This window comes from Podarcis filfolensis (assembly GCF_964270895.1).
Source record: "Podarcis filfolensis genome assembly, chromosome: 11".
Taxonomy (NCBI): domain Eukaryota; kingdom Metazoa; phylum Chordata; class Lepidosauria; order Squamata; family Lacertidae; genus Podarcis; species Podarcis filfolensis.
In genome coordinates this window covers 26,981,867-26,996,554 of record NC_139613.1, presented here as the reverse complement: position 1 = coordinate 26,996,554, position 14,688 = coordinate 26,981,867, and the positions used below count along the sequence as shown (strand labels likewise).

Sequence of the window (14,688 nt, the reverse complement as noted above, 5' to 3'; positions counted from 1 at the left end):
TGCCTATGGACACACATGGTCTTCCCTGACACCAGCACTACTTTGCTTATGAAATTAGACTTGGAGAAATTAATTCTTCCCTCCCCAGCTGCTCTTTCCAGGATGGTCACTTGTCAACTAGGTTTTTCAAAAAGCAAAAACAGTTCTTCAAGCTTTAAATGCTGGTGGGGAGGGGTTAAATGAATGTGCATGCAGGTGTATGGCTTCATCATGTGCATGATGCCCATAATAGTTTTGGCAGTTTGCAAATATGCCCACAGCTTGCAACCCATGATCAAAAGCATGGGTTCTAGATCGCCACCTTGTTTTCCCCCCATAGGACAATTGCAAGGTGGTTCCAAACTCTGGACAAGAAGATGCTGATGGAGATGGAATTGGAGATGCATGTGATGATGATGCCGATGGGGATGGTATTCCAAATGATCAGGTACTGGTTATAGATATTATTTATCTGTGTAATTTACATCCCTCCCATACTCAAGCAGCAGGATCATAAGCATCAGCCTTTATATCAAGCCCCTGCACAGCCTCTAGTGCATCAGTGGCCTTTTGCCATTTACTTAGATCAACACAACAACAAACAACCTATGGTTACGTGAAACGTACTCAATAAACACACAAGACGTAACCGGCTGTACTTTTGAATAAATATTCATTGTATTAAATTGTAGATTTCAACAGAAGACTCATAAAGTTCAACCAAAAAAAGCAGAAGGCCCAGTGGATCAGTTCATTCTCTAGTCCATGCATAAGGTCCATACATGTAATAGTATCTATTTCACCTGTCTGTTCAAAGAGTCCAACAATCCACATGAAGGGTTGTTACAGTTCCACAGAATCCTTTCACAAGGATTTCTGGAATATTAGCCTTGTTTCGCCATCCTAGGCTTCATCAGTAGAACAGGCTCATATGTAATATTACAGGATAGTGGATCTTATAGCATAGTAGTGGTCTTCTGATTTTTTTGTTGAACTTTATGAGACTTCCGTTGAAATCTACAATTTGATGCAATGAATAGTATACCTTATTTATTCAAAAGTACAGCCGGTTATGTCTTGTGTGTTTATTGATTATTTACTTAGATCAAACGGGTCTATCTGTATGCAGGACTTGATTAGACATGTAGAATGGTAACAGATATCGGTGGGGGAACGTTTCAGTCTCCCAGGACATGGTACAGCAGACCTTGTAAGAGCCGCCAGGCATCATCATCAACAACAAAGTTTCAAATGGAGATTCCCTGTGTGAACCCACTGAGCTGAATTCATCTGCAAATTCATCACTTGCAAAAGCAAAGTCAGCAGAGAGTGATGATGAGTGCTGCTGCTCCAGAGAGACTGTAGCCCAGAGCACTTTGCCTTTCTCTGTTTCAGGACAACTGTGTACTGGCTTCTAACGTTAACCAGAGAAACAGCGACCAAGATATCTTTGGTGATGCTTGTGACAATTGCCGTATGGTCTTAAACAATGACCAGCGAGACACGGACGGAGATGGCAAAGGTGATGCCTGTGATGATGACATGGATGGAGATGGTGAGTACATTTTGCCTGTTAGATACCCTCTCTGTTCTGCACTTGAAACTGGCACAGAAGGGACCTAGCATCAAAGCTTGCATTTTCAACATTGAGTTTTTAAGCATCTGTAGCACATTCTTAGGCCCCACTTACTCAACATAGCTCTCAGAGCCCCAAAGAGCTGCTTCTGAAGGCTAGGAGGCAGCAACGACATCAATGAGGTCCCTTAGTCACAAATGACAATTAAAAAAGCCCTCTTCAGCTCCTGTCCTATCTTTTGTCATTGTGACAATTGTGATCTTTGTGGTGAGTTAATCTTTTCTTTTTATATGTGGAGAATGAGCTTTTATTTACCACAGCCAATTCACCTGCAACCACTGCAACAAAACATCTTTACTATACTGTTTACTAGGTTTGGCTATAGCTTGTAACTGCGCTGTGGGTTTAACCACTGAGCCTAGGGTTTGCCGATCAGAAGGTTGGCGGTTCGAATTCCCACGACGGGGTGAGCTCCCGTATCTCGGTCCCTGCTTCTGCCAACCTAGCAGTTCGAAAGCACGTCAAAGTGCAAGTAGATAAATAGGTACGCTCCAGTGGGAAGGTAAACGGTGTTTCCATGTGCTGCTCTGGTTCGCCGGCTCCCTCGGCCAATAAAGCGAGATGAGTGCTGCAACCCCAGAGTCGGCCACGACTGGACCTAATGGTCAGGGGTCCCTTTACCTCTAACTTTTATAACCCAGTAGCTGTGGTATTTTAGATGTTTTACAAAAGCAGCCAGACACACTTGTATCATTAAATAAAAGATATAATTTGTCTATTTATTTATTTTAAAAACCCCTATACATGTAAAGTAACAGTAACAAGAGCTGGTTCCTGTTTAAGACTGGCTTACGTTTTCTGTTGTAAGGTTTCTGTACCTTTAACTGCCAGTTACAGAGGTTTATATAAGGCTGTCAGGTAAAGAGAAGTTCCTAGCACTATTTAACCTATATGGCAATTACTCAGTTGATCCCACCGCCAGGTACTATGGGCTTCACCTGGTTTCCCTCAAGCCAGACTAGCAGGCAGATCTCATTCTGATCAGCTTCAGAAGCGCCTTGCTGAATTCTCCTTGCTGTTCATTGCCCTCATGGCCAATCTTTGGCTTAAGCCAGTGATTCAGCTCTTGGGGGGCAAATTATAATACCAGGCTTTTCTTTCACCTCGATAACCTCTTTTCCATCTTGCTTCAGCTCCAGAGTCTAGACTTCAGCCTTCTCCCTCAGCTTATTCTCAGCTAGTCTCATCCTAAGTCATCTTCTTCATTCTTGTCTTCCTCTTCTTCATCTCTTTGCTCTTCTTTCTCTCTCTCAACAGTAGTAGAATAGGCCTATTTATCTTCCAGCCACCCTGTCCCTTCAACACATCAGATTTGAGTGGCATATAAGTCTCCCCCTCATCAGGCCATTTTTGCCATACAGTGATTTACCAAGAATTTCTATCTAGCCACTCAGAACTGCAATTTTACAATCTTCTCCTTAAGAATCTAGTCCCACCCCCCAGTCTTATGTAAGTAAATAAAAACCAACTGTCAGTCACCAACAGATATCTAGGACATCAAATTTAACCCTTTACATGACCCCATATACATAGACATTGTATCTAAACCCAACCCTGTTCTAGTAAACATTTTTTATTGTTTTTTTAAACCACTTCTCCACAATCCTCATTACTACTGTTGTTTTGTAACTTTCCTCTTTTCCAAAGAGCTCAGAATTATATGTGGGACTATCCCATTTCATCCTGAGGCAAGACCTTTGAGGCAGATTTGGCACAGAGATCCCAACAAGCCCAAGATTTCCCAGTGAATCTAATGGCCAAGTAGCAATTTGCAACAAGGTCTTCCTTGGTCCACATCTCATCTGCTACCCATTATGTCACGCTGACTCTTTGTTTCTGGCCTTATGAGTTGCTAGAGCGCTGCAAAGCCAACATTGATTTTGTGTCATCGTTTCATTCAGGTATTAAGAACGTTTTGGACAACTGTCAGAGGGTCCCCAATCGGGAACAGAAAGACAGAGATAATGATGGTGTGGGTGATGCTTGTGACAGCTGCCCAGATATTAGCAACCCAAACCAGGTGAGCAACAGCAGGAAAAAAAGCCATAGGCCAGAATAGGCAACCTGTGACCCTCCAGATAATTTTAGACTATAATTCCCATCATCCTTGGCTATTGGCCAGCCTGACTGGGGCAAATGGGAGTTGGGGTCCAACAACATCTGCATGGCACCAGGATGGGGAATCAAAGTCTTTGGTTCTTAGTGGAAGCAAAAATGGAACTGTCAATTTAAGATTATGAAAATTTCAAGTGTGGTGTTCCAGTTCCACTGTGGCAATAAATATTTAGAAAGAAAAAAAAGTACAGCTCTGTTAAACTTTAGTATGAGCTATGATAACTACGGTAATGCTGTAGTTATTGTTTTCCTGTATGACACAAGTCTTGATCTGACATTTAATCAATCCGTGCATAAAGGTGTCCAGAAAACCCAAAAGGTTTGCTACCTCAGCCTGACTGGTAGCAGGTGTCTAAGAATCTCTGGAAGTGGCTTTTTCCCAGTTCTGTACCTGACAGCCATTATTTGAAGGTGTCAGATCGAACATGGGACTTCCTCCTTTCAAAACATGTTCTCCACTCCTGAGCCCTCATTTGTGCAAATCACTGAGATAAAGCCCAATGCCAATAAATGTTCTCACTGAATAAATAGCCATAGGGATTAAATGTCAATCTTCTTTAATTGCAAAAGCAAGCAAACAAAGAAACTGAAAAGGATTTTATGCAGGGGGGGATCTCTCTAAGGATAAATAATCTGTGCCTATATAATACAGAATTGTATGGACAGCTGGGGTCCAATCCATCTTTCCACCTTTTCAGATATTAATCCCCTGCTAATACAGACTATTGAAAGATCTGTGTTGAATTTTAATGACTTCCAGCAATGTAATTTTATATTTTCCCCTCTCTGCAATTTAGTAATTCAATCTTGTTCTATTTCTGTTTACAGTCAGATATTGATAATGATCTGGTAGGAGATTCCTGTGACACCAATCAAGACAGGTAGGGTAAATCTTAACCAGAATCAAATTCATCCTTGTTATGATGCTGCTGGGAGGTATTTAACTAACCTGCCCCATCACTGCAAATATTTATGCTTGTGTAATGGGACATGCCTGCACCCTCTCTCAATCTGCTCCTGATGTAGGGGGCATGTGTCAGGGGGGAAACATTCCCCTGCAGAAGCAGATATCCTTGACATGATGAAACATTCACTTTGTTGGATTCCATCCACTAATTTCACTGAAATTGCACCTAGTCTCTACCAAGGTAAAAGTTTAGCTTAAATTATTTTCAATGCACTGTACTCATTATTGGAACCAATGCAGATTTACAATCTATTTCCACAAATCGTCTCTCTTCATATATGTTAAAAGCACCCTCACAGGCTGAGGCGGATAGCGATTAAACTTTCTCATAAGCAGTTCACCTCCCCAAGTTACTATTTGCCCAGCTATAGAATAGAGAGGTGTGGGGATGTCCTTTGAGAAAATAGCTTAGGAGAAAGAGTTAACCACACCCCAGCACTGCCAGGCTCACCCCCTAGCTATTCCTTCTTTAATTAATGCCGTTATTTAAAGCAGAAGAGGAATAAAGCTCATTTCAATAACAACTGCATGATGGTGTATAGAAAACAGGTTTTTGTGTGCCAAAAGTGCATGGAAACAAACACAGCAAAAGACCATTTGGGCTTTACTTCATACAAGTAAAATAAGCAAATATTGTCAGAAGGGGTTGAAATCATTTGCTGGATCCCTCCGTTTCTCAGTAATACATCAAGGATGGTAGTCATTATAAACCTAACTGCGGGAATTACTTCCCTTATGGCTAAAGACCTCAATTCAGGCTGCTGAATGTTTACCAGTGTTAGGACAGGAATAAACATCAGTGTTTCCCTTCATGTCTAGTTCCAGCTTGTAGTAACCTCAGATATATTCTGGTTAGAGAAGATTCAAGAAGTTCCCTGAGATCATGTGAATATCTCCAATTGTTTCCTCAAATAAGGTGGTTTTGTATCCTAGTACTAACTGTCACAACAAACCTTCATTAGAGGCATTCCAGTGTAACAATGGATACAGGAAAACAAACAAGCATTCCTTGTCGGTAGTACAAGAAGTAGTAGCCAACACTCCTATTACTTAGAAAGATAGAAATAGGAACTAACACAGGGTGTTTTTGCTTTTACCCCCTTCTTTACTCCCAGCGATGGGGATGGACACCAAGACAGCACCGACAACTGTCCCACAGTCATTAACAGTTCCCAACTAGACACCGATAAGGATGGGCTGGGGGATGAGTGTGATGATGACGACGACAATGATGGAATTCCAGACCTTGTTCCTCCAGGCCCAGATAATTGCCGGCTTGTTCCTAATCCAGGGCAAGAAGATGACAACAGTATGGCAGACATTTCTTATTCTTTCTCTTTTTACCTCAGTTTTCTTTTTAATGCACAACGTATGGTGACGATATGGTGCCTTCTAATCCTCAAAGGAAGCTGATGATTTCCTTTGATTATAAGGAACCTATATTTTCCAGAACTGAGCTTTGCTTTGACCTTGAATAAGTGTCAACCAAGGGATTGGCTCTTCTGGATCGAATCCAGAAGGGACCTACAACTAATTAGAAACACCACATTTCCCCCTTGGTATCCACTCTTGAAAACAGAGCATTTTAGAGCTAGTTTTGTGACCAGTCTCTTACCAGCTTCCTTAAGAAATGCCTTTATTGAGCTTTATTGGCTGGAACAATAATGAGCTGGAACAATTACATTGAATGAGAATTGAATATAATTGATGATTGCAAGGCGCAAGGGCCATTTTATCCATAGTAGGAGCAGAAAGTTTTCCGCTTGTGCAGACAGTCCTGTGTGTCTCAGCTTCTTTTGCAGAGCAGAGGTCTGTCTGTCAAACCAGATTCTACCACAAGTGTGAACAATTTCATGCAGGTTACAAAAGGCCATGAGAGGGCAGTGGTGGTAAGGTTTGGTATGAAGCACATTAAGTCAAGGCTCTTAATGAAGCCCAACAAAATTAAGATGTAAAGACCAAACAACACCTGTAATTGTATAAATGGGTATAAATTGCACCCGTTTATTTTTGGGTGATTCATTCAGAGTAACCACAGTTCCCCAATTTTATCCACAAACATGGTTAGAACCCACATTTTATACATCAGTATGCACTTTAAGTGTAATCCACAGGGAACACAGGCTCTTCCTGTGCTTCTGGTCTGAAGTACCAGGGCAGTGATTCACCAGCTGCTACACCTTTGCTTTGTTCACTTAATAGCAAGGCTACTGCTTCTTCTCACCTATTTTCACCAGGTGGTGTCCAAATGGCTGCCCTACCTGCTTTATAGTAGTTAATGAAACCTGAAATGGATTCAGTTCATAATCTGGCTTCAGCCAGAATCTCCTAAAGTGATGTACAACTCTGTTTAATTCAGTCCTCAGGATTGCTTACACATCGCTCAAATGCTTCTCTTTAGTTTTATCTCTTGGTACCTGGCCATTACTAGGGTTGCTCCACCCCTCCTCCCTTTCACTGTTAGAGGCAATCAGAAATTGGGCCTGATGCAATTCCTGCATATCTATGAGCTTGGCAAAACATAAATATTTGTTTCCCCCTGTTAACTGCTGCCAAAACAGCTGTTTTGTGAAAACAGCTATCAAATCACATCCTTTGGGTGTTGTGTTCATGTGTCCAGGTGATGGAGTTGGTGATATCTGTGAATCAGATTTTGATCAAGACACAGTGATAGATAGGATTGACGTTTGTCCCGAGAATGCAGAGATCACCCTGACAGATTTCAGGGCTTATCAGACTGTCGTCCTGGATCCAGAAGGGGATGCTCAGATTGACCCTAACTGGGTGGTTCTGAACCAGGTAAAACATTTTTTAATATCTAAAAGCATCCAGGAATGATAGGCAGAAAAAAGCAACTAAGACTTCTCTCAAAACTTGGAAGAATAAGGGTGTTAATGTTGAAATTGGGGGGGGGGGTTTGCAGGGGTGGTACTTACTGGAGGAAAACAATCTGGATATTTTTGGCAAAGAACATAAATGTGCTGGACTCACAAGGTGACACATGGATGAGCATTGATAATGAAAGTGGTCTTTATCCATCATCTTGGGCATGACTTAATAAAACATCCTTAGACTAGCTTCATGAATTATATTGCTTATGTTTTATAGGGCATGGAGATTGTGCAGACCATGAATAGTGATCCTGGACTTGCTGTAGGTATGTGAGGTTGTTTTTTTTTGTAGACACTCACAAGGCAGCTCACAAGCAGAAATGGATTAAAACTATTTGCTCAAAAGATCCCTATAGTGATCCTCAATGTGCAGCCTTCATCCAGCTTCAGGATGCTTTGGTCTATAGCCTAGTGCTAGAAGCATTAAATCCCAGATAAAATCTCCAGCATTTCTGGTTAAAGCAGGGGTTGGGCACTGCAGGCCTGGGGTCTGGAGCAGTTGATTGGGCCTTTTGCATCTAAAGGAAGAACAAGTATTGAGTTTTACACTTATAATTGGTTTGGACTTGATGTGTATACCTATACATTCGAACAGGTTACACAGCTTTCAACGGAGTTGATTTTGAAGGCACTTTCTTTGTCAACACGGCAACGGATGATGACTACGCCGGCTTCATTTTTGGTTATCAAGACAGTTCCAGCTTTTATGTGGTGATGTGGAAACAGACTGAGCAGACCTATTGGCAGGCAACTCCATTTAGAGCTGTTGCAGAACCTGGGATTCAGCTGAAGGTACAGGCTTGAGCCAAAATGACCCAAATCTCATTAATGCTGTCATCTAGCGTTGCGCTAAGATGGAACTGGCAGGGCGTTTGTATGATGTGGTTTCTAACGTTCGTTTATTTGGATGTGTGTGCCTGGTTCCATTACAGAATGGGGAAAGAATTAAAACTTCTGGTTTTTCTCATAATACTCGGAGAAATGTTATTGTTATTAAAGGAGATTTCTTATTTTTGACTTGTCTTTGTACTTGTGTTCTGGGTAGGCTGTTAAATCAAAAACTGGGCCTGGAGAACACCTCAGGAATTCACTTTGGCACACAGGGGACACTAATGATCAAGTCAGACTGCTTTGGAAAGACCCTCGAAATGTAGGCTGGAAGGATAAAGTTTCCTATCGCTGGTTCTTGCAGCACAGACCTCAGGTTGGGTATATTAGGTAAGGCGATGGGCAAAGCAGGATACAATGCAATTCTAAGTGAACATCTATTGTGGTCTATGTGTATACTTAAAAATGCAATACTGTCATACCTTGATTTTCAAACAGCTTAGTTCTTGAACGCTGCAAACCCAGAAGTGCTGTTCTGGTTTGTGTACTATTTTTGGAAGCCGAACGTCCAACTGGACTTCCAATTGGCTGCAGGAGCTTCCTGCAGCCAATTAGAAGCAGTGCTTTGGTTTCCTAACGTTTTGGAAGTTGAACAGACTTCCGGAACGGATTCCATTTGACTTCTAAGGTACGACTGTACAGTATGTGAAAGCAAAAAACAAACTTCTGTTTCACAATACACACTACCATACGTTTGTGTATAAATGTAGCACTAATGATGGTAATGGGTTTGCTTTTTATTTTATTTTATTGGTTTTCAGTTTTTGCCCAGTACCTGAATAGTCTGTTGCAACTATTAAATATTGTATGTAGAACATGCTATCCACCCCAAGCCTTCATTTGGGATATACGCCTAATTAAAGTTCTGCTTACTTTGCTTTAAGCAACAGTGCCATTCTGCTGCCTGAAATATGTTAATGTGAATTATACTCACAGACTAGGAGACGAGTTGTAAAAAATCTGGCATGTTGTCTTCCTGCTGTCAGAAATTATTACCAGGCAAGACTCTCAGCAAGCTCATTTCCCCATCAAACTAAGGCTGAGTTCACACATATTGGTAACCACAACATTTGGCTTTTCACCCCAATCACGGTGCTTTTCACTAGGAACTTATTAACACATCCAGCTGCAAGTCTTCCATGTTTGTTTCACGATATCATAACATGGATCAGCTCCAGGTTCTTATCTTTTTAAAAAAGAAAGATATTTCCATATTTTGGCAATTTATATACTTAGTTATTTTCACCTCTAAGCGGTGTATAAGTAACTCTACAATAAAGATAAAAACCAGTAAAACTGCAAAATAAGAATTCATAGATGTGTGTGTGTGTGTGTGTGTGCTTGTAACAATGCTCACCAATACAAAGTACCTTTTCCCTTTTTCTGCCCATGGCAGCCATTTTGTGCTGCCACTCACAGCACTTTTATCTATATCATCTATCTATATCTATATATCTATATATGAGTACCAGCACCTTACTTTAAAAAAGAAAAGAAAACAACCCACTGTGTGTAGAGAATCAGGATACATCTATCTTTATTTGTTCCACTTTCAAAGGGCAAGGTTTTACGAAGGTTCTGAACTGGTGGCGGATTCTGGAGTGACCATAGACACTACCATGCGTGGAGGAAGGCTTGGTGTTTTCTGCTTCTCTCAGGAAAACATTATTTGGTCCAATCTGAAGTATCGCTGCAATGGTAACATTTCCCCCACATCCTCCTCCTGCCTAATCAAATGAGCAACTGTAAAGAGGAAAGCTGTTTTAGGGAGGTTGCATGAATGACTTCCCAGATAAGGCATTGCGTATGCTTTCCAAATCTGCAATGTGACTTAGCAGGTCTCTGGGCTGCTCAGATGTGAGTACAGCTGATAACTCAACTGTTGTGTAAATGTCAGTTGCTTGCAGAAGACCCTTAGGAGATCTAAAAAGTGTGCAATTAATCGTGGTAAAAACACCAGTAATCTTTGCACAATACTGAGCATTTTGAAAATATTGAAATAAGAATCTTGGGAGAAAAACATCATCAAGAAGTAACAGGTGCATCCATTGACTCACATTATTTCCTTTAGGTAGTCATATTCCCACTGTTACTTGGGCCACAAAATAGGGAACAATTGATCAATGGAGAAGCCCTCAGGTGCAGGCTTTGCTGTTCAGATCTTAGTCATAGAAACTGTTCAGCTAACAAAAGTGTACAGCCATGGACAGTTAAAGTTGCAATCTTAATATGCAGTCTTACTTGGCAGGAAGGCCATTGAATTCAGTGGGATGTAAATCCTTCCTTACATCTGTGGCTTCTTGCATTAGACAAGTCCAGCTTTAAGCAGAGAGACATGTAGACTTGAGCAGTTCTGCTTGCCTTGGCAAGTGTGATGCCACACTCTGGCACCTATGATGAGTGACTTGCCTTCTTTCTAACTTCGAAATTGCAGAGGTCGGGTAAGATTTTGTCCTGGCAGTTTGCATGCGAAGGCGCCTGGGAGGTGCTTGGCAGATGCACAGCCAAGGTGTCTATAAATCTTGGCCATGCAGAATCATACTGGCAAAAAGCTACAAGCTTGTCCTGTTCAGGGACAGGGAAGGTGGGTGAGTGAGGTAAGGATGAACTTCTGCCTGAAGGCACCCAGGGCACTTTAGGAAAGGCTGGGGGCACTTTCCCCCAAAAAGGAGGCATGGAGGATCGCTGAATTTTGCACATTTTCTTGCTTAGGACTGGACTTGGGCCATGTAAGAAGCTGAACCATTTTGACCCCTGCAGATGCAACATGGGTAATAATAGCCTAGGAGTTCACAATACTGGCCTTACGGTGTGCTTTCCCCCCTGTAGAGACCACACTCATATTTAATTAAGCCATCTGTAAAACAGAACCTCTAAAAAAAAAAGTTACAGCTGTGTGTAATAAGCAGGCACCAGCTCTTAACCTGAACTTAGAAAATAAAATGCTCATGAGTTTCATACCAAGAGTAAACACTAATCGTGTGTCTTCTGTTTCTTGTTTTTAGATACTATCCCAGAGGACTTCCAAGAATTTCAGGCTCAGAAATATGGAGTTGGAGATATTTAAGAATACAAGCTGCTTTGGCAAACAATAAAGCAATGTATATTAAATTCTTATACGGCTTTTTTTTGGTGCAAGTCCACACTACGCTTGTCATTATTGGTGTAAAGATAGCACACCATAGCTAGAATAGGGTGCGGGGCCATTTAGGGTTGAATTTCTTTTTTAAAGTTAAAACCTTTAGGGTACAGCTCATTGGTTTGTTCCTGTAAATCGGGGGTGGGGAATCTTCTTTATCAGACGGGGCCACATTCTCTCATGGGGTGTCTTCTGGGGACCATATGCTGAACGCAAAAGTGGATGGAGCAACGCATGCGCTTCTTCCTTCTGCACAGTACGGCAGCCTTCCAGCCACAGCAGTTTCAATAAGCAGCCACCTACTGTCATCTCTCTCCGTCCAGGTAAGCCGGAGACATTGTAGCAGTTCAGGGACACAATTCAGCCAGGCAGAAGCACAGAGCAGGGCTGGTGTGAAGTGTGGCTTTGTGAGAGGTCATGTGGTCTTGTGAAAGTCTTGAGGAGCATATAGGGAAGCTTGGGGGGCTGCATTTGGCTCTGAGGTTCCCCCCTTGATATGTACTGAGCTGAATCCTAGAACAATAGGATCCAGAGTGCAGCAGTCTGATTGGTCTGCAGGTGCCACCCAATCCAGCTCCAGGTGGAAGTAAATCAGCGACCTGACCGGCCTGCAGGAGCAGCCAATCAGGCTTCTGGAGGAGGTGAATCCGCAACCTGATTGGCCTACAGGAGCAGCCCGGAATTAGCCAATCACGTGGGGCCCATTGTGTAAATAATGTATATATAGCTAGACATTTTGGGGAAAGTTTCATTCATCGCTACTATGAGCTGAATAAAGAGCATGAAATTCACACTTGACTCCGAGTATATTTCATCCCTCCTGCTGTAAATAGAAATAAATTGGCTAATTACATGTCACACAAAAGGGTGTGCTGAAAGCTTTCTCATTGCCTTCTTTACAACAAACGAAAAAAGCTGCTTATAAAACAGAAGTATAGAACAGAGTGGGTACTTAACCCATTTTTCCGACTCCAAATTTACTCTCATGGTTTCCTTCCTCCTCCTTCCCCTCAACAGCATCTTAGTCATGTGTTGCAAGCGCATAATTTAAGTTGAGCTGGGGGCAGGGAATTGTTGAAAGCAAGGGGGGAAAGGAGGCAAGAAAGGGTTAAGGGCCTCTTCCCTCCCCCACTACGTTCTCCATTCCAAATTTCCCTCTGCCACAGTAGCTTCTCATTTAAAACAACAACATGGAGTCGAGGCTGTGTACGTAACAGGCAAGCCCTATTTTGGTGTTCTGTCCGAACAGGAAATGTAAGCATGTGCAGGGGGTGTTGGGGGCCTACAGGTCAGCCCTGCCCTCAACATTCCTGCATTCACCAGCCCCCACTTACCAAGGCCAGCTTCTAAGTGCATTTCACTGAATGTGCTTAGAGACCTCTATAGGATCAGAAACCCTGATAAGGCAAGGTCACCAATTGCGTGGAGTATGCAGGGGCTGATACACATGGCAATGGTGGGTGTGGAGCTCTCATGCACTCTTGCAGCATTCCCTGTTCATGTTTTACATTACATTACATAATGCCTGAACAGGCCTGTGCTTTTTTACCCCATGTCTTCCTCTGCGGAGACCTCAGTGCTGCCTTATCCACAAGCAACCAGAAGCCAGGGTCCATATCCCCTGCTTGCAGGGCTAACTCTACCAGTAGACAGGAATTAAACAGCTGCTTCAGGTATCTGATGATGGCTTTCATGAAAAGGGCAGTCAATTGCTATTTTAGTTTACGGTTTTTGGATTTCTTTTTCCTGCTAGGGAGAGAGAGAGAGAGAGAAAGGTGGTACCTTGGGTTACAGACACATCAGTTTACAGATGCTTCAGGTTACAGACTGTAAGAACTGTTTCAGGTTAAGAACGGACCTCCAGAACGAATAAAGACCCAAGGTACCACTGTATTTGTGGTATTTTCAGCCTCAGGCTCCCGAATTATTGAACTGACCTCGGGTACTGTGTTCCTTATCTCAGAGGTGGTAGGTAAGAAGCACCATGTGCTGCTCTGTCTCACAGCAAATTGTCTTAGGCTTGCCCCGGATACTGGATAAAGTAGCTATATGTACGAACTGCTGCTCTGATCATGATTCCCCAGCCAGATTCAACAGCTAGGCTGCAGACCTTTAGAGAAACTAAAATCCCACCTGTCAGCTGTTTGGGAGAAGGAGCAAGCTGGAGCAAAATTGTTGGCTGATGCAATTCCGATGTACCACTTAAATGTACTTGAGGTTTTTGCACTATTGGGTGAGCAACATATCAGGCAAGCAATTCTGCTAGTAATTGGGTTTGTCTTGTGGCTGCTGCCTAAACCCCATTACCTTTTACCTAAACCTTGCTTCCATGCTGAGAGTCATCTGGCCCCCATTGGCTTCAAAGGCATGAACTGGAGCCAACATTATTTTCACATGAAGTCAGCCAGCTTGCTGAGTGCTGAAACAGCTGCTAAGTGCAGACTTTTGATAGCCATGTACTGAGGGAGGAAAGGCCTAAGACCCACAAGGGTATCTGCGCGGGATGTTTTGCATATGCCCTGGACAGCTACAAGCTTTGCACCGCAGCTTGAAAAGATATTTACTTGTTCAACTTCCACTTCACTATGCAGCATAGTGGAGTCTTTCACTGGTCGTCATCTTCTCGTGGCTCAAATAGCCATGGGCAGATGCTCCCATTTGGCTGTGGAAGTGTCTGATTACAGGGGGGAAATTGACTTGTGAAATTTAGTGCTATCCTATGCATGTCTCTGTGACGCGGGTGGTGCTGTGGGTTAAACCACAGAGCCTAGGACTTGTTGATCAGAAGGTTGGCAGTTCGAATCCCCGCGATGGGGTGAGCTCCCGTTGCTCGGTCCCTGCTCCTGCCAACCTAGCAGTTCGAAAGCACGTCAAAGTGCAAGTAGATAAATAGGTACCGCTCTGGCAGGAAGGTAAACAGCGTTTCTGTGTGCTGCTCTGGTTCACCAGAAGCGGCTTAGTCATGCTGGCCACATGACCCGGAAGCTGTATGCCAGCTCCCTCAGCCAATAAAGCGAGATGAGCGCCGCAACCCCAGAGTCGGTCACGACTGGACCTAATGGTCAGGGGTCCC

The 14,688-nt window shown here is 42.8% G+C and overlaps 1 protein-coding gene across 1 annotated transcript in view; it reads left to right on the top strand.

Annotated features, from left to right (window-relative positions):
• THBS4 (thrombospondin 4) overlaps nucleotides 1-11,587 on the top strand; it is a 37,289-nt gene extending 25,702 nt beyond the window's left edge. Inside the window, exons 12-22 of the mRNA XM_083576051.1 lie at nucleotides 320-427; nucleotides 1,375-1,534; nucleotides 3,517-3,635; nucleotides 4,559-4,611; nucleotides 5,813-6,006; nucleotides 7,318-7,496; nucleotides 7,806-7,854; nucleotides 8,184-8,380; nucleotides 8,634-8,806; nucleotides 10,035-10,174; nucleotides 11,482-11,587. Of these exons, the coding sequence (XP_083432177.1) occupies nucleotides 320-427; nucleotides 1,375-1,534; nucleotides 3,517-3,635; nucleotides 4,559-4,611; nucleotides 5,813-6,006; nucleotides 7,318-7,496; nucleotides 7,806-7,854; nucleotides 8,184-8,380; nucleotides 8,634-8,806; nucleotides 10,035-10,174; nucleotides 11,482-11,543 (1,434 nt within the window). The 3' untranslated portion in view covers nucleotides 11,544-11,587. The remainder of the gene's footprint in view (nucleotides 1-319; nucleotides 428-1,374; nucleotides 1,535-3,516; nucleotides 3,636-4,558; nucleotides 4,612-5,812; nucleotides 6,007-7,317; nucleotides 7,497-7,805; nucleotides 7,855-8,183; nucleotides 8,381-8,633; nucleotides 8,807-10,034; nucleotides 10,175-11,481) is intronic.
• Nucleotides 11,588-14,688: the final 3,101 nt, after the last annotated feature.